At 43.1% G+C, this 21,856-nt stretch overlaps 4 protein-coding genes across 8 annotated transcripts; 2 read left to right on the plus strand and 2 right to left on the minus strand.

The window, feature by feature from the left end:
• Positions 1-698: 698 nt before the first annotated feature.
• LRRC42 (leucine rich repeat containing 42) lies at positions 699-7,214 on the minus strand. 3 transcript variants are annotated; one of them, XM_071810220.1, is made up of 8 exons: positions 7,087-7,214; positions 5,597-6,084; positions 3,438-3,569; positions 2,465-2,583; positions 1,968-2,056; positions 1,776-1,889; positions 1,553-1,637; positions 699-1,169 (listed from the first exon to the last, which is right to left on the minus strand). In XM_071810220.1, exons 2-8 carry the CDS (start codon positions 6,076-6,078, stop codon positions 913-915), a joined length of 1,278 nt encoding a protein of 425 aa, XP_071666321.1. In that variant the 5' UTR covers positions 6,079-6,084; positions 7,087-7,214; the 3' UTR covers positions 699-912. The 3 variants fall into 3 exon arrangements, with proteins under 3 accessions (XP_071666321.1, XP_065698021.1, XP_065698022.1); XM_065841949.2 differs by lacking the exon at positions 7,087-7,214 and adding an exon at positions 6,918-7,039; XM_065841950.2 differs by lacking the exon at positions 7,087-7,214 and adding an exon at positions 6,914-7,007.
• On the plus strand, positions 7,134-10,191 carry IFT25 (intraflagellar transport 25). 2 transcript variants are annotated; one of them, XM_065841953.2, is made up of 5 exons: positions 7,134-7,265; positions 7,870-7,976; positions 8,611-8,679; positions 9,245-9,288; positions 9,779-10,191. In XM_065841953.2, the coding sequence occupies exons 1-5, from the start codon at positions 7,249-7,251 to the stop codon at positions 9,884-9,886; spliced, it is 345 nt and encodes a 114-aa protein (XP_065698025.1). In that variant the 5' UTR covers positions 7,134-7,248; the 3' UTR covers positions 9,887-10,191. The 2 variants fall into 2 exon arrangements, with proteins under 2 accessions (XP_065698025.1, XP_065698024.1); XM_065841952.2 differs by lacking the exon at positions 7,134-7,265 and adding an exon at positions 7,372-7,499.
• Positions 10,192-10,400: 209 nt separating this feature from the next.
• On the minus strand, positions 10,401-14,482 carry DIO1 (iodothyronine deiodinase 1). The gene is made up of 4 exons (XM_065841951.2): positions 14,090-14,482; positions 12,397-12,540; positions 11,469-11,668; positions 10,401-11,016 (listed from the first exon to the last, which is right to left on the minus strand). Exons 1-4 carry the CDS (start codon positions 14,418-14,420, stop codon positions 10,951-10,953), a joined length of 741 nt encoding a protein of 246 aa, XP_065698023.2. The 5' UTR covers positions 14,421-14,482; the 3' UTR covers positions 10,401-10,950.
• Positions 14,483-15,333: 851 nt separating this feature from the next.
• YIPF1 (Yip1 domain family member 1) lies at positions 15,334-21,584 on the plus strand. Of its 2 annotated transcripts, none has more exons than XM_065842787.2 (9): positions 15,334-15,531; positions 16,598-16,761; positions 17,562-17,642; positions 17,750-17,837; positions 17,967-18,083; positions 19,051-19,217; positions 19,549-19,731; positions 20,647-20,739; positions 21,333-21,584. In XM_065842787.2, the coding sequence occupies exons 1-9, from the start codon at positions 15,501-15,503 to the stop codon at positions 21,363-21,365; spliced, it is 957 nt and encodes a 318-aa protein (XP_065698859.1). In that variant the 5' UTR covers positions 15,334-15,500; the 3' UTR covers positions 21,366-21,584. The 2 variants fall into 2 exon arrangements, with proteins under 2 accessions (XP_065698859.1, XP_065698860.1); XM_065842788.2 differs by having other exon boundaries at positions 16,628-16,761.
• Positions 21,585-21,856: the final 272 nt, after the last annotated feature.

Consider the following 21,856-nt stretch of genomic DNA (forward strand, 5'->3'; position numbering starts at 1 on the left):
GATGGTCACACGGCCCAACTCACGGGCACTGTGTACCTCGGTCAACTTTGATATAATAGAAACACTCGGCAGGAATTCAATGATTAACAGACCTGCAGCATTCCAGCTGTGCTCCTGGCTTCAGACAGACCAATGCAAGAGTCTGAGTGTCAAGGGGTTTTTTTACAGCAAATATGTATAATCATATTTCAGTTAAAAAATTCCGTTTTTAGATGGGGAAGTACCCAAGCATGCACAGATGCTGAGAATGGGTTTTAAACCCCAGAATGCTCTCAAATGCAGTGAGTTTGGTTATAAGGGAGAATATATTACAACTGCAGTCTAATCCCTACAGTAACCCAGTTTCAGCTTTTATTTCCTGGGCTAAAATGAGAGATGAGGGACTTGTGTTCTACTTTAGATTTCTGCAATACCTGTTAGCAAAGGGTTACTGTCTCTCTGCCTTGCTCTCCTGAGGCTTGTGCTTCTCCTTTTCGCTTCCTCCTGTTGTCAGAGCTCTGTCAGCCCAGCCTGGTGCTCCCACCCTGAGGTTTATGTTCTGCCAGCACGATTCACGTCCCAGGGCACTTGACAAGCACAGTGCAGCTTCATTTCAGATGAGCTGCAGTGATTTGTCTCTCTGCCTCTCAAGAGGCAAGAGAGGGGGAAGGATAGCACCTGCTATTTTTGTGAATTCTATCTATTGTCAGAAGAATTAGTTAAGGATGACAACAAAAACTTTATTTGAAAAAATTATTGTGTATTGAAAATATACAGTAGTATCGTCAACCTTCTCCTTGACTCTGTCCCTCCCCAAGCATATCACAGCAACCAGATTTGACAGTACTGGTCTCCTTTGTTACTTCCTCTCAATATGTTTAAATTCTGTTATCAGCAAGAAAACAACAAACAAAGGACCCAGTTCTTTCTGACTCAGTAGGTGTTTAATAAATCCCAGTCCTCCACAGTGAGGCACAGATGCTTCTGTTTGGAAGTCCTTTCTCTCTCTTGTTCAGCCAAAGGTCTTTTTTTATTGTTCTTTAATTCGTGGCTGCCTGCAACCTCCTTTTTCAAAGGTAAATGGCAATTTTGAACTTTTTCCTTATAAAACTGCAAGTTTCCAGATGCATTTGTTTCTGCCTCCACCAGCTTGCATTTGACTACTTCCTTTATTTTGTGTGTCTTGCCATCTACAGGGGGAAAAAAAAAATCAAGTTTAGATTTTGGGAAAAACAGAATTATGCCATAAAATGCACACTTGTGTTGCAAATTGTTTTGGCCAAGGCAACCTGGAATACTGACTGCTTTGCTGAAATGTGCATAGGGAAAAATAGTTCAGAATTTTCAAGAGAAAACTCAGTTATTATATGTTCTCCTAAGCGTGCTGCCATGCTCTACTTTTAAGAGTTATGCAGTAGTCTAACAAATGAAAAAACTCAAACACAGTGTAATGCAGTTACACAAATGGCTAAAACTGCACACCTGAGATGCTATTTGTACTTATATATATACATATATATATATTCCTTCTAGAAAAGAAACGAAACTATGTGGTCTTTATGCAGTTACGTACAGAAGTGCAGAGCTGCTGTTCTGGATCTCAAGTTGTCTTGTGGCTTGATGGCCTCCATAACTGCCTGCTCCCACTGCAAAATTGTCTGAAATAACATTTGAAGCAGTTAAAATATTTCTTGAAATATCATTGGAAACAACTCTATCCCTTATTCTCTCCAATTCAGTGATTTAATACTCCATAAGGACAATTTCTAGAGAATTAAAGACTTAAAACCCCATACCTGTTCTGCCCATCCCTCTGTTTTGCAGTTACTATGGTCAAATTCTTTCAGAGGCATTTTTGAGTGAACCAGGCCTATCTGTGTTTGGATCCGCTTAATGACGGCATTAACATCCTAGGGAAAAGGGAAGTAAAACAGTCAGAGGAGAACATTTGATTATATTCATGCAGTAAACTTAGGTGCTTTTTTTACCTTGAGACCTGTCCCAGAAATGTCCAAACAATTCAATTTCTTGAAAGAAAGAAGGTATCTGATTCCAACATCTGTGATTTTAGGATTACCTGTAAGATCAAGTAAAGTTAGTGAAGATGCAAGATGTGGAAAAAAGTGATCAGAATATCAAGAAACTATTTGTTCCAAAAGCTAGTACCGGAACAAGGGGGTTTTGGCCTTTTGTTGTAGTATGTTTCATGTTTTGAAAGTGAGTCAAAACTGACTTTTGCCCTCTGATGATCAAAATACAAGTATTTACAATACCAGTTCTCAAACTACTAAAAATATTTATGGTAAGTAGCAAGTGGCTGAGACTATAGGTATGATCTGTGCCTTCTGGAAAGTTGCTGGGGAAATTTGGGGTTGAGTATCATGGAAATCATCAAATTAATTGTATTCCTTCAATACTAAGGAGGATAAATTCTCTATTAGAAGGGATACAAATTGCTTCTAATATTAAACCATGAAGTACTTACAAGATAAGTCTAATACCAAAAGATTCTCAAGTCCCTTTTTCAATACTCGTACTGGTGCTGTCATTCTGCGAAGGCCTGCATCTGATAGAGCGTTGTCTTTCAGGAGAAGCCGTTTAACGCTGCAAAGAGACATACAAACGCATAGTTTACAGTCATTATTTTAGACAGTTTTGCAAAATGCCCTAAACCTCTGTGTCAGAAGGCTGGGGTCTTCCTCTGCCAACCCTTCAGCCTACTTTGTTAACATTAGTAAACAAATAGCAAGAAAGAAGCCTGGGTTCATAGGACCAACAAATATTTTTGTATTGCCTCTGCTAGCTCAAGAGTTAAGGGCTTACTTGACCAGCTATTCCCAGAGCTGCAGTGACAAACTGATCCTACAGCACAAGTGTTTGCTAACAAAGACAATAAGGTTCTTTAAACCAAGGCTGCCAATCTCAAATCCACTTGGAACTAAAAAGAGAAAAATGCTTGGCAAAATGGGAGAGGGAAATTTGGTAAGAGATACAGCAATGATTTTAAGTAAACAATGAGATATTATAACATAGATAAACAAAACTCAGGGAAAAATTGTAACACTGAAACATTCTCCAGAGTACTTAAAGACAACACTTTGATGCAAAACGTACCAAAATCTTATCGTCAAATGAAAGTGTAAAACTCTTCCAATGCTTAAGATGAAGTTTTTACTCGGCCAATGAAAATTATAAGAAGTTGATTTAAAAACATGAGATATCTTGTAGATTTGTAGGACCTTTTATGATTCAGTATGTGCTTTGGATCATGTGCTTTGTGCACAATAAATTCTGTATTCTATTTATCTCAAGAACAAGTTTTATGGACAACCAAAATCTTCAAACTTACGCATTGCTGCCTGTGAAACTTTCCTTCAAAGTCACAACTTGATTCTTTGAAACACTTAGTGAAAGGAAACTAAAGTGTCATTTTTAGTTACATGTCAAGAAATCTGTACCTAGACAGAGCCTCTTTGGTGAGGTGTTCCAGCAACTCATGTTCATCTCCGAGTTTACAACAGGAGAGATCCAAACACGTCAGCTCCCGGAAAGACTTAATTTCTTCTAGCTTTGCAGAGATAACCAGGTATCTGCAAAGAGGAAAAAAAAAAGCTATCAGTGTTCAGGCACACAAAAAGGCACCTCTATGCTCAAGTGTTACAAGCACAATGCAGTTGTTTCTTTTAAGTACCTACAAGAAAATTAACATAAATTAGCCAGCTGTCCTAATGACCATTTTATGTGCAGCCTGCACACAACACATCTGAGTTCGCAGTCTTCTCCTTGAACAAATGTCATAGTTTTGCTTTGATCCAAAATATTGCACAAAGACTTAAGACTTTAAAACTAGCGAACATCGCAACTAGGGACTTCTTTATAGATTATTATTGTACTATTTCAGAATAATGCATAATATACTTTCCAGTTTACCATAAATCAACTTCACTTGATTTATCCTCAGTATCTAGGAAGAGTGTAGACAAACCCACATCCATCCAGGTTTAAAGTCCACTTCAAATTTACGAGGATAGCTTGTCAAATGGCAAAAATTTACTTTTTGTATACATAAATAAAATACTTCTCTAGAGATGTAAGTCCTATAGGACATCTGCAGGACTCCAACCAGAGCTTTGAGTACACCCCAGGCAGTAGCTCCTCAGTGGGTTATTCTTTTAGCTGTCTTGGTTCCCTGATCTGATTCACTCTGCAGCCATGCAAATATCTGTGCAGGAACTATTCAGCAGGAGGTTTAGAGACAGAAACAAACCACTGAAGAAGGGCATGCATGAATATGCAGTAATAAGCACATCGCAGTTACTACCTCACCAATCTTCCCTGCATTTACTTTTTATTGTCCCTGTGGCAAGATAAGCCCCAAATTCCCTACTCTCTCCTGAATTTACCTTATATTCCCCATGGCAAGACAAACCCCGAGGTCAGCATCTTCGCTGCTGAAATGAGGGGCACTTGCTAATTTGATCCCTCAAGGAACACCCCTTTGGCCAAGCAAATAAAGGGACCTTAACATCCTCCCACTGCAAGTATACCTATCAAACTACCCCGCCAAATCGCTTTGCTGTGCAGTTCAGCTATGCGAAGGCAATACGTGTAGTCAAAACGCAAGCCAGCTCTTGAGAGACACCACTAGCTCAGGGAGGTCGTGAAGAGAAGAGCAGGCTCTTTTGGAAATAAGATTCATCAGAAAATGCCTGAATATCTTCCTGGATTTCAAAGACTTGATACTTAACTCAGATTTCTGTAATGGCAGAAGATGCCAGAGGTAACTTCATTTCCGAATTAAGCCCATAAAAAGTATTTGTACTAGAGATAAAAAGGGAGTGGGTTTAAAGGATAAAACAAAGGATAATTGACCTCTGCTCAAAGATTCCTACTGTGCTCAAAACACCCTTGGCACTTCAGATGAATGTGCCTGTACTTTGATTTTAAACTGGATAAAACATCCCCCTTTTTCAAGTGCACAGATGGAAGATAGACTAGTTATATTACCAGAGAAGACTTCAGTAGGCACAAAGCTTTAAAAACATAACCCAGTTTTAAGCTTGGCAAGACTCTCTTTTAGTGAAAGACAATATCAACATTGAGTAGATGGAAAAACTGGTGCTGGACTCCCATCAGAACCTCCTTAAAGCACATTCAGTGTGGGAACCACAATAAACTAGTGTAAAACCTGGACAACTACCAAGCTTGTAACTTACCTACAAGACAATCTTCTTCTGATCCCTCAAAATTAAATAGGACAGCAAGCTTACAGCAAATAAACCCAGGCCAGTTTGCATGGGTGTACTATGCAAGTGCTGATTATTATTGTTAAAAAATAGTTGTAGGTTAAATCCTTCACACAAAATCACCTGTTAGTTAACATGGATGTAGTCTGTTACCTGTATTATGAATGAAACCAGCAGCTGCACTTGTAGGAAAGGAATGGGGCAAAAGGAAGCAAGAAGAGTGACATAAGGCTCAGGTAATTTCATTCAAACATAAGCCCAACAGATTTATTTTTAAAATTATTTTTGAAATAAAATCATTTAAGGAAAACTTCAAATGTGCTAGCAAAAAGCACTAGCAGACAACGATATTTGTTACTGAAGACACTTACCTATTTCGCAAGCATAATGAACATAGCACCAAACTGCCATATGCTTCAGTAAACTTCTGTAGAGCTCTCAGTCCCGTTACTGGTTCTGTAAACTTTCGCCTTGCTTCTGCAGCTGAAAAGAGCTTTTCAGCAATCTGCTCTGGGAAACCAATCAATGAGTCAATGTGATCAACATTGTCAGAAATGTAACTCAGCACTAGGCTGAAGAGAGACTTGGCCGAGTACCGGAGGTTCCCCTCTTTAGTGTATGTGAAGATGAAATGATCAGTCCTCTGCCTCCTTGCCCTATTGTCCTCCCTGTTCATACAAAGCTCCACCGAAAATCCTCTGGAAAAAAGCCTAAAAGGTCTTGTTTTTGGAGTGACATTCTGTATGCCACCTGCACCCTGATTTACCATGCGCAGCTTCCCATTTTCACGCACGTATATTGGCCCAGTATCCAAGTGGCTTTCTGAGTGGAGACAGTAAGACATTCCCTTCATCCAGTTCTGCAAAAAAAACCCAAACCATAGACAGGTGAAGAATAGCCACAGAGAAAAACACTACACAGCCCCCCAGACCCTGGCAACCCTCAATGCCCCGAGCACAGTGAAATAACCCTCAGTGCAAGGAATTGCAGGCTGCACGGAGCAGGGGTGTGTGCTGTCTGCCATCAAACCACCAACACCACTCATGTGGTGACTGAACCCAGGCTGGGGGGCAGTGGCCAGGACTGGACGCTCATCGCACCTGGGCAAGTGGGAGCGGGTCTGGGTGCTGTGCGGGAGGTGAACCCCACAGCTGGGCCCGGCTCTGGGGCAGGCGCGGGGAGGAGGAGGGTAAATGGCTGACTGCAGCAGGGCAGGGCAGCCTGCTGGGGAATCCCCCCCGGGAGAGTGGGCAGGCTCCTGGTGCCCCTTTCCCAGCCCAGCCGGTGCCGGGGGGCTCTGGTCTGTGAGTGGGGGTCGTGGGGAGGAGCTAGAGGGCGCAAACCCACCCATGGCGGGATCTGAGGAGGGATGGGGTCGTGTCAGCTCCTGCCCTGAGGGATTGGGGGCTCAGGTCCTGCGGGGCATGAGGGGATCGGGCCCTGCCCGGAGTGGGGAAGGGGGTGCTGAAGGGATCGGGCGCTGCCCGGGGGAGAGGGGCGCGAGGGGATCGGGCCCTTTCCGGGGTGGGGGTCTGTGAAGGGATCGGGTCCTGCCCGGGGTGAGTGTGCCGGGGCCGGGCACAGCCCCGAGGGGCACAAGGAGAAAGGTCCCCGCACTGCCGGGCCGGGAGGTTTGGGGCAGGGAGGCGAGCGACCCCCGTCCCGCTCCCCGCCGGCTCGGCCCTCACCTACCTGCCCCGGGAGGGGCCGCACCGATGCGCCGTCAGCCGCACCGCGGCTCCGAGCTCCCGCCGCCCATCCCGGAGCGCTCGCGGGCGGAGCCGCGCCGGGGGCGGACGGCGCGGGGCACGCCGGGAGCGGGGCTGAAGGTGGTGGGTGCGGCGGGAAACCGTCCACCTACCTCAGCGCTTGTGTGGGGCGACCTCACCGCTCTCAAACCTCCCACCTCCGCGGCGGCAGCCGCACCGCCACCCCTCCGCGCGGGGCCCCGGGTGTGAGGCTCCCGGGAGGCCACGGCACCGGCGGGGAGCCGGGAAAGGGGGCGCCGCGGCTGTGAGGGGCTATGGCTGCTCCGCACTTGTGAGGCTCTTAGTGTGAAGCGACGGGTCCCGCAGGAGCCCGCGAAGCACCGCGCAGCTCCCGCCGGCGGAAGGGCGGGCGCTGGGCCGTTGCCTGGTAGTGGCGGGGCCGGCTTTGCCCTCCCCGGTGCTCCGGGATGAGGGCAACCGACTGGTGCCTGAGCTCGGCGGGAGCTGCCCTGGTCCTGGCCACCTCCAGCGACGAGCACCACCCCGCCGAGAACATGGCGGACGGGTGAGGGGGCGCTGAGGGGCCGTGAGGGGACGCGGGTCCGGGCGGGAAGCGGCTCCTCCGGGGCGGGCGATCTCCCTAGAGATCCTGCCCGGGGCTGCCGGCACCGGAGCCTCTCACCGCCAGGCTGTGTGTTTCGCTTACCCGCTCGTGTTGGCACATAATTTAACTTCTTTTTTGAAGGACCCCCGCCCGCCATTCGTGAGCTTTTTTGTGGTACAGAGCCTGAACGTGGAGGTATTAATACCTCCAGAGAGCTTCATCATTGTCATACTGGTGTTTGCTCAAAATACCCCAAATAAAAAATGCTTCTGCAGGTTTGGTTGTAGCTGGAAAGCCACAGGTGGGGGGGTTTGTCCTGTTCTCTCCACAGAAGTTCAGAAACGTTCTGGACGACGACGGGCATGTTTCCACAAGAATTCATTATTGGTTTTCCCAAATGTGTAAAAATCAGCAAAATCACAATCCAGTGTTACTTGGGTAAGACTTGATGCATTGCAGTAGGTAATACGTGCTACGTTAAAATGTGTGTCTGTGCCTGTGTGTAAACTCTTCAGTGTTGTATTCTGTAAGTAGCCACTTTTAACAGATTCATAAAGATTTAACTCCACAAAGCAATTGTCCTTGAAGTCCAAAGTTTTTCATAAATCAGGAAAAGATGGAGAATCTACCTTACCTGCACTTATTTTGTTCTTACAACATCTTGCATTGAGCTTATAATTAACTCTTCTGTTGCATAGTGATGGCTGTTGTAGTTTAATGGACAGGACTACTTTTTAACTATTTATTTTGAATATTGATTATTATAATTTCTTAGAACAGTCTTAGTCTTTTTAAAATAATGTGAAGGAAAATGTGAGTTCTAAACCAGAAAGGACTGTTACAAGGTCAGAGCATGGAGACAGGAGCTTGACCATTGGCAGGGTTACAGAAAAGACACAAAAATCTATTGTTTGTTCAACTTCGACCACAAGGATGGTGGTTGTATTACAGTCCTGCCCCATAAGAATGGATTAGTTGATGCTTTTGAAGTGCTTTGTAGCTGAAAAGTGATGGAATAAATATCAATAAAGAATCAGAACTTGTTGATATTTTAAATGTGTCTATATTTTAGTGCGGACCTTAAGGATTGAAAGAAGCGTATCTAAAGACCCTGTAGGTTTTGAGCAGTGCATTGAAAAAGGTAAGAGTCTGAACCTGAAGCAGTGGGGATTTTGTGGGAATAATGATCTTTTTCTGTTAAACCCATGTCTATTTGTTGAGTAGTCAAGTGTGGCTTGATGATTATTTTATTATTTATTAATGTAATAGTCACATTTAAATGACGTTTATGAACTCTGCTGGTCTCTGGAGCAGTTTGGAGATGTAAAATGCTGTGTAAGGGCTAAAAGCACTGCTTGTGCACTCACTTTTATATTCCAAAAATTAAAACCAGACTTACATAGTATAATAGAGTGACATTTCCTGGATTGTTTGGTTTTTGTTGTTGTTTGTTTGTTTGTTTTTAATGCCTCTTGAGTGACATTTTATGAAATAGTGTAATGAATAGGATATATATATATGCACCCACTAGGATGTTGCAAACAGTATTTGTTCTCTTAAATCACCTTGTAAAAAATATAAGAACAATTTCTGTATATGATGTAAGTTTATGGTCCCTAAGGTTTCTTGAGCTCTGATGTCCAGTGAATACTTTTCACAGCATTGCATATTATTATTCATTATTTGCTTTAACCTGTGTTTTCTAGATTTGCAACACACAGAAGGGCAGCTTCAAATGGAAGAATTTCCAGTGAGTATTTCCAGTGTACAAAAGTAGTGCTTGATGGGACAGGATGTCTAAACTAACTGGGGAGAAACTTCTGAAAACCAAAACATGCCATTACTTACAATTGCTGTTCAGCTGGTGTTAGATGTAGGAATTTGTAGATCATGGTATGAAATTACACATCCTGACTGCACCTTTGTAGATTATGGTATGAAATTGCACCTGTGTACTGCTCTGAACTATGCGAAATAGCTCTTTTCAGAAGTGTGGCAATCTTTCTTCTCTCTGTTGTTGCCTTTAAGACTGCAGTATTCGGGAGGAATGGGACTTTTTTGAATTGTTGTCATCTAAAGAAGCTCTGAGGCTGGCTAGATGTATTAAAAGAGCTTGATTTTTTCACAGTTTGGAAACAGATACAAATATCTAGATCCTTCTGTCTAACAAACGTCTGCAGATGTTGTATGATAGTTATGTTACTACAGAGAATGCAATAACTTTCTTTTTTCTTCCACAGCTTCCTGATTTCCAAGCCACTTACTTGCGTTTCATCATCAAATCTGCCTTTGATCATTTTGTGTCAGTGTACAGGGTGATGGCAGAGGGCACACCAGAAAACACTTAAGTCCAGCTTAAATTTGTACTTCAAATTTTTTTATAAAGAAGTTATATTTTGACATCTGTGGCACAGAGAATATTTATTATTAAAACCTTGCATTAAAGTGGTTTATGAAGGTACGGATGTAGTATGTATTCCTCACCAGTTTAATGTATGTAATGCAGTACTCTTGTTAATTGTAGTAACAGCTTCCTAGTTTTATAACCTAGACTGTTGCTGTAGAACACTTGAACATATCTGAGTCCATTTAAATTAGTATGTTTATATCAGGCTTTCTTAATATATGAATTAAAACTCTATTTCCTGTAAAATGTTTCCCTTGCACTCTGAGTTAAATAGAAAAAAAAAATGTGGAATACTTCAATGGGAGGTCATCCTACTGTCAAATAAGTCCTTCAAAAGTTCTTAAATTGGTAACTTTCTTACCAACTCAAACTGTTCAGGATTAATAGGGTTAATATAAACGTCTACTAATGCTTAGAAGTGACTGGGGTGGGAAGGGAAATAATCTGAAGCCATATGAAGTGGTCTGATAGATTTTTAATAATTTCAGATCAGTCTCTTGTTTCTATAAATATTTTCTACCATCAGGTCACAGCTGCCTGTGCTTTATGCCATGACCATCATAACAAATACCAATAGAAACAAATGCTGATAGAGCTTGTGTTCTTCAGAAGCCTTCTGTAGTCAGTGAAAGGGAACATTTAGGAAAATTGTATGTATACAAGAGAATCTTAGTCATGCGAAATAGTTTGTTTTGCGTGCCAGTTGACTTTTGCAAATGTCACCACTCCTGAAGTTTATCTTGCCCAAACATTGGTATCCAGTCCTGGCAGTAAGATACTACAATACAGTAGTTGGGGTTGTAGTGATGAGACTTGAAAACCTCTAGACAAACATATGATGAACCACATTACAGATGTGCTTTAGATGCTAATACTACACTCTTCTTGTTGTCTCTGTTGTTATTTTTAAATTCTTTTTTTTTTTTTTTCTTCTTACGTGGATGAAAACCTATTTATTTAGCTTCTTGATTGAGATAGTCTTTATTCCAAAGTCCTCTTCTTTTTCTATTTCATTTTTTCCAGGATGGCACGTATTTCCTGGGGGTGGTAATTCCAAGGTCCCGCTCCTCCCTGCAAAGGCAATAAAATAATGGAGCCATGTTCAAATACCCAGAGCAGAAGCCCTGCAGAGCACAGCAGTTGCCTCAGGACTGTGGACAGGGGTGCTTGGGCCTCATGTGAGAGATGCTGCATGCACAGGTTACACCTGCTGTGTAACAGGGACAGGGCCAAGGTCCGGACCCTGGAGCTGGGAAGCGTTCCTGGATCTCCCAGCTTACATGTACCTAGGGTTTCCTCATGAGCCAAAAGATAAATATTTGAGCAAGACTGAGGTGTACATCAAATATGTACATTAAAAGGGCCCAGACAGGTTTTGCTGCCAGTGCTTGTCTTGCAGTTACAGTGAATTGTGAATTTTTTAGCTCTGAAACAGAATGAAATACTGGCTGTTGAATGTAAAGCATTCTCAAATTACTTTGAAATTTAAAAATCTCATTATTATAGTTGGTCTTTTTTTTTACCTTATAGATGACCTTCCCTCCTTGAAGTAGATACAGTCGTTCTGGCATTGCGGCGTATTTTGAGCTGCTAAGATTTTCCATAGTGTCTAAAACCACTGGACATAAAGGATTTTTTTTCTGAAGAAGTTGTGCTGCAATTTTTCGATCTTCGAGGCTTCTGTGATTTTTAATAACAACATTGTTTTTAAAAGCCCATCCATCTAAAACAAATGAGAAAGGGATTTAGCAAGCACGTATTAAGTAGGTGTTAAGGGTGGGGATGTACTGTGTGTCATATCCCAAAATTGGGTTAAAAGAACAATGCGATTTACTCCCAGCACTTAAACTTACCATGAAACAAAAGCTGCTCCCTTAGAGTTTGAGAGCACCACAGCTTTTAAAATAAATGGACCCAAGATTTTTCTTTAATTTGGGAAAACTGGGATAAAATTGGTGCCACTGTGTTACTTAAGAGTCCAGTGTAGATAAAAGAGGGGGTACAGTTTATATTTTTCAAATTAGAGTCTGCAGGCTGTTCTTGAGACATGATAAAAATTATTTTTATTAATTATACTTTTTTTTTTAAATATATAACATGCTGGCATCACACACTTAACCTTTGTTCTATGAAATGCCTTTTTTTTGTTTCCTTTCCAAAAGGAGCTGTGCTAACACTGAGAGGAAGTTTAGTAAAGATACACCTCTGTGCTTCACTTCACTGAGTTGAGTGTCTCTTCAGCAGGAGCACCTTGGTGTAAAGTCAGCTGTGTGAGTAAAATCTTTGGCTTAATAGGAACACAAACCAGTGTCTAGATTTGGTATTGCCCCTTTTGATTTGAGGGAGTTTTCTTTCCCATTTGCAGCTCACTCCTTTCTTAACATCTTTTCCTTACAGGAATGATACAGGTCTGAAGTTTCAGTAGGCATCACTCTGATGTTTGTACTGTACCTACTGCGTGAGCTTCTTCAATGTAGACGATAAGGAAATCTGCTATAGGGCTGAAATCTTTGATGAGCTTGTTGAACTCATCAAATTTTAACATAAATGAAGGTCAGGTGCAACTTCCAAAATTCAGGATTAAGGGTCGGTTATCTGGGAAAAAAAAGGAGACAGTTTGTAGTTAAATCAGTGGAAAGAAGGACAGAATCAGATCAATGCACTGAACTGTTTCCTTGGCAGCAGTGGGCAAGTCACTTAACCCACAACTTTTTGGACATTAAAATCAGTAGCAGAACATCTACATCTATGCAAAACAGGCACGAAAATGCTTTTTTCCCCCCTAGCCTGGCTCTGACCTGAGCTGGATCCAGCAGTGAGCTGAACCCAGTGGGACCCCTTCCTCTGGAAAGCCCTGTAAAGGCAGTCACTTCTCGTGTCCTCATCACGACAGCAAATTCTCAAGTTACCAACATTTTGGGATGGGGAGCTGATCTAAAATGGATATATAGCATGTCAGACCTCACAGCCTCCCCAAGATACTTATTACAAAGGAACTCAAAAAGCACTAAACATGATAATCTGCAAGGTTTTTTTCCCAGGACAGTGGTTCAGAGTTGTCTTAATACTGTTTGGTGAACCTATTGGACTTCATTTTTTTCAGCGGTGTTCGTTTGAGCTGAGCTGAGTAGAAGCTGCAGACTTTTCAGTCATGCATTGCAGGCTTTCATGCTTTCCATGTATTTCTGCCATTTCTTGTCCAAACAGAACACTTGTTATATATTATTATTGATTAAACTGATGTTACAGAAGCCACTGGCAAAAAGTATTTATACAGTTCCTTACAAATTAACAGAGTACGTGCCCACAAGTGTTAGCATCTGTTTGCAAGCCCTCAATTAAAGAGAATCTGCACGATTTTTAAGCATGTCTGTGGCCATGCTAAATTATCTGAAATCTGTTCAAGATCTTCCTTCTGGCTGGGCTTATCTTCAAAAACTGCTGCTAACATAGATCCACATCCTAAAGAATCTAATGAAGGGGGTATGTTCTTTCAGATACTGTGTATCTCTTTTCCAAATGTCCATCCTATTTTCTACATAAATATGTATATATCTATATATAATTAGAAAAGCGGAGTTAGAGAAGGATGTAATGCTTCCCATGGGGATTGAGACTGCAGCTTAATGATTAATTCCACGGTCTACGGAGATCTCAGTGGGAGGCAGCAGACAAAGTACAAAACAAATTCTATTTTTTCTGCTTTATTTCCAGCCACTTTGAATCTGGAAAAAACCCACCGTGTGTTTTCTGGGCTTTAGGCTGGTGAAGGGAGCTGGTGTGGGACTTTGTGTACGTACAGGGAATGACAGCCAACAGTTGTGAGTCACTGCACGCTGTTCTGATTCTGGGTCTTCTCTCCCTAAAATAAATTATCTTGCCTTTCAGTGAAGAGGTATTTCCAGGTGGAGCCAGCTTTTGCAAGAGGTTCCTGAACTTAGTGGCATGAAGGGGTGTTGTAGCCAGGATTATAAATACAGCTTGTTTTTGAAAATCCTGAAGTTTTTCCATCAAGTGAACACTGATAGCCTGGCCTGCCATGTTGTGCACTCTCACACCAGCTGCCTGTCCCTGTGCCCTCAGCAGCCTCTTCTCGTTTATCCTCTTGCCAAAGCCAACCCAGCTGCACGGTGGATTTACTGACCTTGCATGAAATCAGAGAGGTATCTAGCTTCTCCATTGAGAGTCATCACTGGTGTGTTGGGAGCAGGATGTCCTTCGTAGGCTTCGTCCTCCAGCCTCTTCCACTTCACCTTCAGCACGAAGAGCAGATACTTGAAGCTGAAAAAAGTCGGACCCCAGTTTTCGTAGCTAAACTTTGGATTCTCATTCATTCTGCTCTTTTCGCCTAGTTTTAGGATGTATCTTTTCATGGCCTTAGGGAACAGGATCATCAGCGTTTTGCCAATGATGGTGCTTGTAGTTACATGCAGAAGAATCAGGAATTTTTGTAGGAAAACCCTGACTCTGAACATTGCGGTGGAGGAGGTCTGAGCGCTTCTGACGGGAACGCAGAGCGGCGGCAGGGGCAAAGGTAGAGAGTGAGGGGGAGGAAAAATGTCCACGTGTTTGAGCAAATTCCTGCTTGTCTCGTGCACTATCACCTTTCTGTGAACTTCAGCATCTGCGAGAGCAAGGACCCTGCCAGCTGTGCTACCTCTACCCGCACCGAAGGTGTTAATTACAGTGACCGTAGATTTTCAGTGCTAACTGCACAGCTACAAGGCTTATTCACAAATATGTGGTGTATTTTACTAATGGAAGGAGCTGAATTGGCATATTTTCCCTGAGCCATAGACTAAAAGGTAAGAACTACATTAGCGGTACCCGAGGGTCTGATCCTGCACACACAGGGCTCAGGGCTGCACGTTTTCGTACAAAACTGTTGGCGTTGACACTGGACCTTTGGATTGATGCAGCCATTTGCATTGTGTGTGTCCCGTTCCTACAGCTCTGCATCTTTCAGTGCTCTGCTCCACACCCATAGTTGTCACTTTGGGCTGGAAGGATACCCCAAAATATATATGCTCCAATATGTAGGTATATATATATATGAAAAATCAATATATAAAATATACATTCATGATAGACTATGAAAACCTGTATCTATATATATAATGTAAATGTGTTATGTATGTATATATGGAGCGGCCGTTGCCCGTTCCTGGAACCCCTGCCCCACGCAGCTCAGGACGCTGGGGCGGCGCAGCCCCAGGGCCTCCCCTGGCGCCGCGGGCCCTTTAAGAGGGCGGGCAGAGGCGGACGAGGAACCGCCTCGTGGCCTCTGATTGGCTGGCGCGATAAGTGTCGCCCGTATGATTCTGAGGGCGGGGGAGGAGAGGGGAGTAGGGGAGCAGGGGAGCCACTGATTGGCTGTCGCCGCGCAGCGCCTGCGGTCCCTTTAAGGGAGCGAAGCGGCCACTACCGGGAGCGGTTGGGCTGTGGAGCCCGGAGGTTCTGGAGCTTCTCTGGGCCTGAGGCAGCTGGGACGGACCAGCCGGTCTGTGTCAGGAGGGTCAAGGCCTTGGGGACGTGCTCCTCGACCCATTGGGTGAATGGCGGCTGCGGATGACCTCAAATTTCAAGGTAAACCTGAGGTCTGGGGCCCAGCTGATGGAGTAGTCAAACTCTTAGAGGTTTAGAAGCGTTTCTGAGCTTTGCTTTGGGTTCCTCCCAATAAAAGCTTCCGTGAAGCTTTGCCGTAGTGGCAGGAATATCTCTGGTTTCCTGTGATAGCGTTGTACTGTTGGTGAAATAAAAAGTGTTACCTGTGTTGACTGAAATACTTTCTGACGGGAAGGTAAAGCTGAAAGCAGGCAAAGCACTCTAATGTGTTATGGACTGTAGTTTCAAACTCGCTTAAGCATAATTATTGATAAATTTAGGGTTGAAAAAAAAAAACAGTTTTATGAGAGGATTAATATTACCCATGTCTGCATCTGGGGTTGATGGTAGGAAGGAGACGCAGGCTCCATCGCACAAGGCAGATTAGCAGGAAAGGCCTCACATTGTTAGCTAAATAAATGTTCAGCTTGATCTGTGTCAGTCTGGGCTTTAACAAACAGATCACATCTGATGTGCCCAAACTAGTGATTTATCCTTTCTTGGGCTGTGTAGGGGTCTTAAAGTAGTTTTTTTTCACAGAATCACAGAATGTCAGGGATTGGAAGGGACCTCGAAAGATCAGCTAGTCCAATCCCCCCACTGGAGCAGGAACACCCAGATGAGGTTACACAGGAAGGTGTCCAGGCGGGTTTGAATGTCTCCAGAGAAGGAGACTCCACAGCCTCCCTGGGCAGCCTGTTCCAGTGTCTGTCACCCTCACTGAGAAGAAGTTTCTTCTCATGTTTAAGTGGAACGTACTGTGTTCCAGTTTATACCTGTTGCCCCTTGTCTTATCGTTGGTTGTCACTGAGAAGAGCCTGGCTCCATCCTCGTGACACACACCCGTTATATATTTATAAACAGGAATGAGGTCACCCCTCAGTCTCCTCCAAGCTAAAGAGACCCAGCTCCCTCATCCTTTCCTCATAAGGGAGATGCTCCACTCCCTTAATCATCCTGTGGCTCTGTGCTTGACTCTTTTGAGCCACAAAAGCAAAAAACATTGTTAGCTTGATCAATGCCTCTCTTGTAATGTACTTATTTGCAGAATTTGACGATGCAGCTAATTTGCTTGCAGCAAATCCTGGCGCTACCACAATAAGCATCGATGAGCCAGTTCAAATCCCGAAGAACCAGCGCAGCCGTCTGCAAGAGCCAGGGAGAGAAGAGGATGATGAGTTACTGGGGACCGATGACTCCGATAAAACAGAGGTAATACTCTTACACCTCCCGTGCCTCTATCAGCACGTACACAAATGGTGCTGACAACACTGAGGTATTTCTAGAGGACACCAGGGATTCATGCTGGGTGACTTAAAACTCTGCTTCGTCTCTGTCACAGGTTACTTTCTCAATAGCAGAACTGGCAGAAGCAAATGTGCATTGATTCTTCAACTGTTGTGGTTTGCAACCTAGGAAATGGAACTGAGATGGTGGCTATTTAAGCAAAGCAAACATGCTGGGAGATAAGCACAGCAGCAGCTGAAAAGCCAGCACTGTGTTTGTTTCTGTCAGTTCTGCTGTGGGGCTGGTTACTGTCAGGAGAGCAGGAACCTTGGGAATGGGCAAAGCTTGTCTGGAGGGTTCAGCTAATGCAGCTGTCGGCGATCGCACTGGTGATGCTGATGAAGGCAAGTGTAGGATCTCATAGAATCGTTTCGGTTGGAATAGACCCTTGAGATCATGAATTCCAACCCTAACCTAACTCTACCACTAAACCACGTCCCTAAGAACCTCATCTATATGCCTTTTGAATACCTCTAAGGATTGTGTTTCTGCTCCTTAGAACCCCAGGCCACTATTCTGCTTGCAGGGAGATCAAAGACTAGCTGCCGCTAACAAATATTAGACGATGAAAGGGAAATGGTCAAATAATGAAGTGTTGCCCTGTTAGTTTGGGTTTTTTTTTTCCTGTCTGGGTACAGAAATCATTTAACTAGTGTGTTAATGAACTAGTAATACATAAATTGCATGCTTGTAACATTATTCATGTTGCTTTTCCCCCCATACAGCTGCTTGCAGGACAGAAGAAAAGTGCCCCTTTCTGGACATTTGACTACTACCAGACATTCTTTGATGTGGACACGTACCAGGTTAATTCTCCATTCCAGAGAACTGTTGTCTGAACTGTGCCTTATCCAGACATTGAGGTTTTTTTGATTTTGCATCTTCAGTCAGACAAATCTGTATGCTTCCATAGGTCCTGGACAGAATCAAAGGTTCAGTTTTCCCAGTACCAGGGAAGAACTTTGTGAGGCTGTATATCCGCAGCAATCCTGACCTTTACGGTAGGTACGAGGTGTGAGAAGTTCTCTTCTGCACCAAATGTTATGAGTTTGTATTACCTTTTACTTGCTAACCTTAAAAAACAAGAGGGCGGAGGAGCTGTTATTAAACTTTGTTTGTTTGTTTTCAAGGTCCCTTTTGGATATGTGCCACACTCGTCTTTACCATTGCAGTTAGTGGCAATCTCTCTAATTTCTTCATCCATCTGGGCAAACCAACATACCACTATGTGCCCGAGTTCAGGAAAGGTTTGTAAATAGTTGCTACAGTCCTGAGCGTTGGTTTTGTTGGCGTTTGTTTGGTTTTTAATGCACTAGGGAAGTAGTGTAAGAACAGGTCACAGCTTTGATTTAGCAGAGTCTTTTGATTGCTGTATTTAAACTTTTAGAGATGTGAAACAAGTCCTTAAAGTGGGCTGTAACTGGCAGAGCTGTACTTCTCCAGAGCATAAAATAGCTACAGGGTTTTAGTAGAGCAGGCAGGAGTTATTAGAACAGTTATTTTTCCAGCCTTAGTGAAAGCCCCCATGTATGGAGAGGGAAGGCCCAGCAGTGGCCACTGTGCTGCTTTTGTAGGTGCCTCGTAGGAGCCTGCAGACCTCAGCCAGAAAATATCTGAATTAGAGTATTACTCATATCACCTACTGAGGGCTGGAAGTTGTTGCCTTCTGGCAAACTCAAAAATAAGCAAAAGATTCTCAGCTGATATATTCCTCAAAGAACTTGGAGTGTGGAGCCAATAGTCTGTACTTGTCCTTGTAGTCTGAAGGGACTGCTGTCCCCTCAGAGGAATGTGGTTGCTGTGTGTTGGAAGAACACTGCCATTTGGGAATCCAGTCATTTGAATAATTTCAAATTCGGCATTTGTGTCTGCATTCTGTTCTCATTTTTCAGCAGCTGTTAATAGCCGATTTTTTATTTTTAGCCAAGTTTTTCTTTCCTCTATGGTTCTTCCTTTCACACTGAAACTGACAGCATTTTGTACACAGGTATAATAAAGAAATTTAAAATGTCAAGATAATACTTTCAGGGGTCTTTTAAACTAACTGGAAGTGTGGACAAAGTAGTAGGTGTAAGCTGGATGTAAATGCAAAATTCTCTATATATTGAAAGCAACTTCAAAGGTAGCTTTCTAGTTTTCAGGCTAAATACTTTTGCATGTTTGATTCTGGCTGGTATTCTAATTAAAATGGGAAATCTTTTTTCATATTTCCAGTGTCCATAGCAGCAACAACAATTTATGCATATGCTTGGCTCGTTCCCCTTGCTCTCTGGGGATTCCTGATGTGGAGGAACAGTAAAGTTATGAACATTGTGTCCTACTCGTTCTTGGAGATAGTGTGTGTATATGGCTACTCCCTCTTTGTCTACATCCCCACAGCGGTATGTATGGCCTAAAGAGTGCGCCCCTACTAAATGCCCTGCAAAAAGGTCCTGGTTCAGAAACTTTGCTATTTCTTGTAATATTGTTCCTATTAGTCAAAATCTTGGGGACTGGGCACATCATCTTGCATCTTGTCATGTAGAGGAGGGAAGCTCATCCCTGCTATTGCTGTTATTCTTTCCTCAAATAACAGAGACGTATCAGATAAGGCGTGAGATAATTTGTGTGCAAATTGGCTGGAAATGATGGAATGTCACAGAACAATGCGTTAAATAAATGAATCATTGTTTCACACCGTCTCTTTAACAATAATTTTCCTCCTTTTTACAGATGTTATGGATCATTCCAGAAAGGGTGGTGCGCTGGGTCCTGATGATGTTCTCCCTGTGCCTTTCGGGCTCTGTTTTGGTGATGACCTTTTGGCCCGCTGTCCGAGATGACAACCGGAGAATCGCGCTGGCAACCGTGGGGACCATCATTCTGCTCCATGCCCTGCTGTCTGTCGGCTGTTTGGTACGATGCTGCCTTGACCTGGCACTGGTGACTTGTTATGGAGCGGGGAAGGAGGTGTTGGCTGGTTGCTGGAAGATCTTTCTTAAGGAAGAAAGAAATAGTACTGCTGAAAACTCCAAAGTAGAAGTTCCAATTATTTCAAACGTGGCAAAAATTGCTGCCAATCTGACTTCGACAGCACCAGTAACAAACTCAATAACTGATATGTCTTTAGTGGAAAATCACTCACAGAACAGTCTTTAATTTATCTGGAATTCATCATAGTATCAGCAGTATCCAATCATAGCTTATCCCAATGAGTACTGTGCTTAGTTAATCCTTTACAATTATTAAATGTTCAATATATAGTGTGTGCTCAAGAGTGTTATGTATGAAAATATAAACTTGCTAGAAGTTAGCAAAATATCAGCATTATGAAAACAGAAGACCCTCACTCTACTGAAATACATAATGATGAGAACTTTAGTTTTTGCCTCTGTGTTACGGTAGGTAGGTAGAATGATGTAATCCAGGCTCCAGAGTAGATGTATTTGGTTCCCTGCAGCTCTGCATGTAGGGAGGTGAAGGCAAAACGCAGCTCTTGCGTCAGCAGGGGATGTACAGCTGACTGCAGCGGGGCTTCCAGCACTGGAGGGGGCCTGGAGCTTCAGCAGTTAAAACAGTCAAATACATGGTCTGCAATCCAGTCCTTTCCAGCACAGGTCTTTTTCAAAGGCCTTTGCTGCCACTGTATTTAAAAGTACAGTTTAGGGTGCTATTTTAATTGTTTCTAATCTAGTAAAACCAGAAAATATCCAAATTAGCCATTTCAGTGCTGTGTTTGTACCTTGTGAACGGTGGGTGTAGCAAGAAGGAGCTGAGGCAGAACTGTTTGTTTCTCTCTGAACAGTCTTTTTCTCCTCTGTAATAATGTAGGCGTACTTTTTTGATGCCCCCGAAGTGGATTTTCCTGCACCTATTATCCCTGCTCACAATGGAACAACAGTAATAACAAAGTCAGTAAATAAGGTAAGAAGCCAATCTAAACTTTCTTCTGTAATCATCACAGACGTCTTCAGACTTTTCCCCATCACTATGGTGAGTGGAAAAGGGTTTAACAGACCGATTTTTGCCAAGTGCCACCTATATATAAGTAGCATTTATTAACTTTTCTTACAGTTGTGAGTTTTAAGTATAGCCATAAAAGCATAAAAGACTCTGAGGAACAAACACGTTATCTTTCTTTTCTTTGAGGTTTACTCTTGGCAATGAAACACACATATACTCTGCCAGTACACCAACCCTCAGTGTGCATGTGGTGATCAGAGTATTTACTGACTAGAAGTTAAATTAGGTTTTAAAAAGAAAAAAAAAAAAAAAAAAAGCCCTAGTATGCTTAGCAATAATGATGGTAAGAAGTTACTGGCTGTGACACAATTGAATCATGCAGATCAATTTTAGAAGCTTTCCTCCTGCAAAATCAGTTTCTCATCCCAGGTGCCTATTAAGATTCAATATGATAGTAATGAATTTTAGTACTTAGATATGAATATGTGCCCTGTTGCATTCTCTGGTGACAGTGAGGAGCCGTAATACTCAAAGGAGTTATTTGTCTCTTTCAGGTTACAATGCCTGTTTCTCCATCTGTACAGTAATTGCATTTTAGATTCTTTTTTCACTGAAGAACATGGGAACTGCAAGAACAGGGGTAGGTCTTTGTAGAAGAAAGGACAGTGATGTCCCATTGGAGACTGACTGGTTCCATCAGGAGAATGAACTGTTGATCCCTAATCCTTTGCAGCTGTTTTTATTTTTTAAATTTCGTCTATGTTCACCACACTATTTTGCTTCTGAATAAAGTATTCTGAAAGTGATCTGAGATTTTTTTGTTTTGTGCATGAAACGTCCAATTCTCTTTCAAGGCTGCCGAGGGGGTTTGACAAGAGCTGTGAAGCCAGTGGGAAGTCAGGATTGTTTCGGGTTACAGTTGAACCACCTCTGTGCAGTCCCCGAGCCCAGACCCCCCCCAAGGCCGCTCCCGCGTTCTTCCCCCTCAGCAACGCTGGCCCTCCCGTCGGGCTGTGTCACGTCTCTCAGCCGCTGTGGTGGGGCCGGAGCCCGCGGGCTGTTCAGGGCTGCCCTCAGG

Source organism: Patagioenas fasciata, chromosome 6 (genome assembly GCF_037038585.1).
Source record: "Patagioenas fasciata isolate bPatFas1 chromosome 6, bPatFas1.hap1, whole genome shotgun sequence".
Taxonomy (NCBI): domain Eukaryota; kingdom Metazoa; phylum Chordata; class Aves; order Columbiformes; family Columbidae; genus Patagioenas; species Patagioenas fasciata.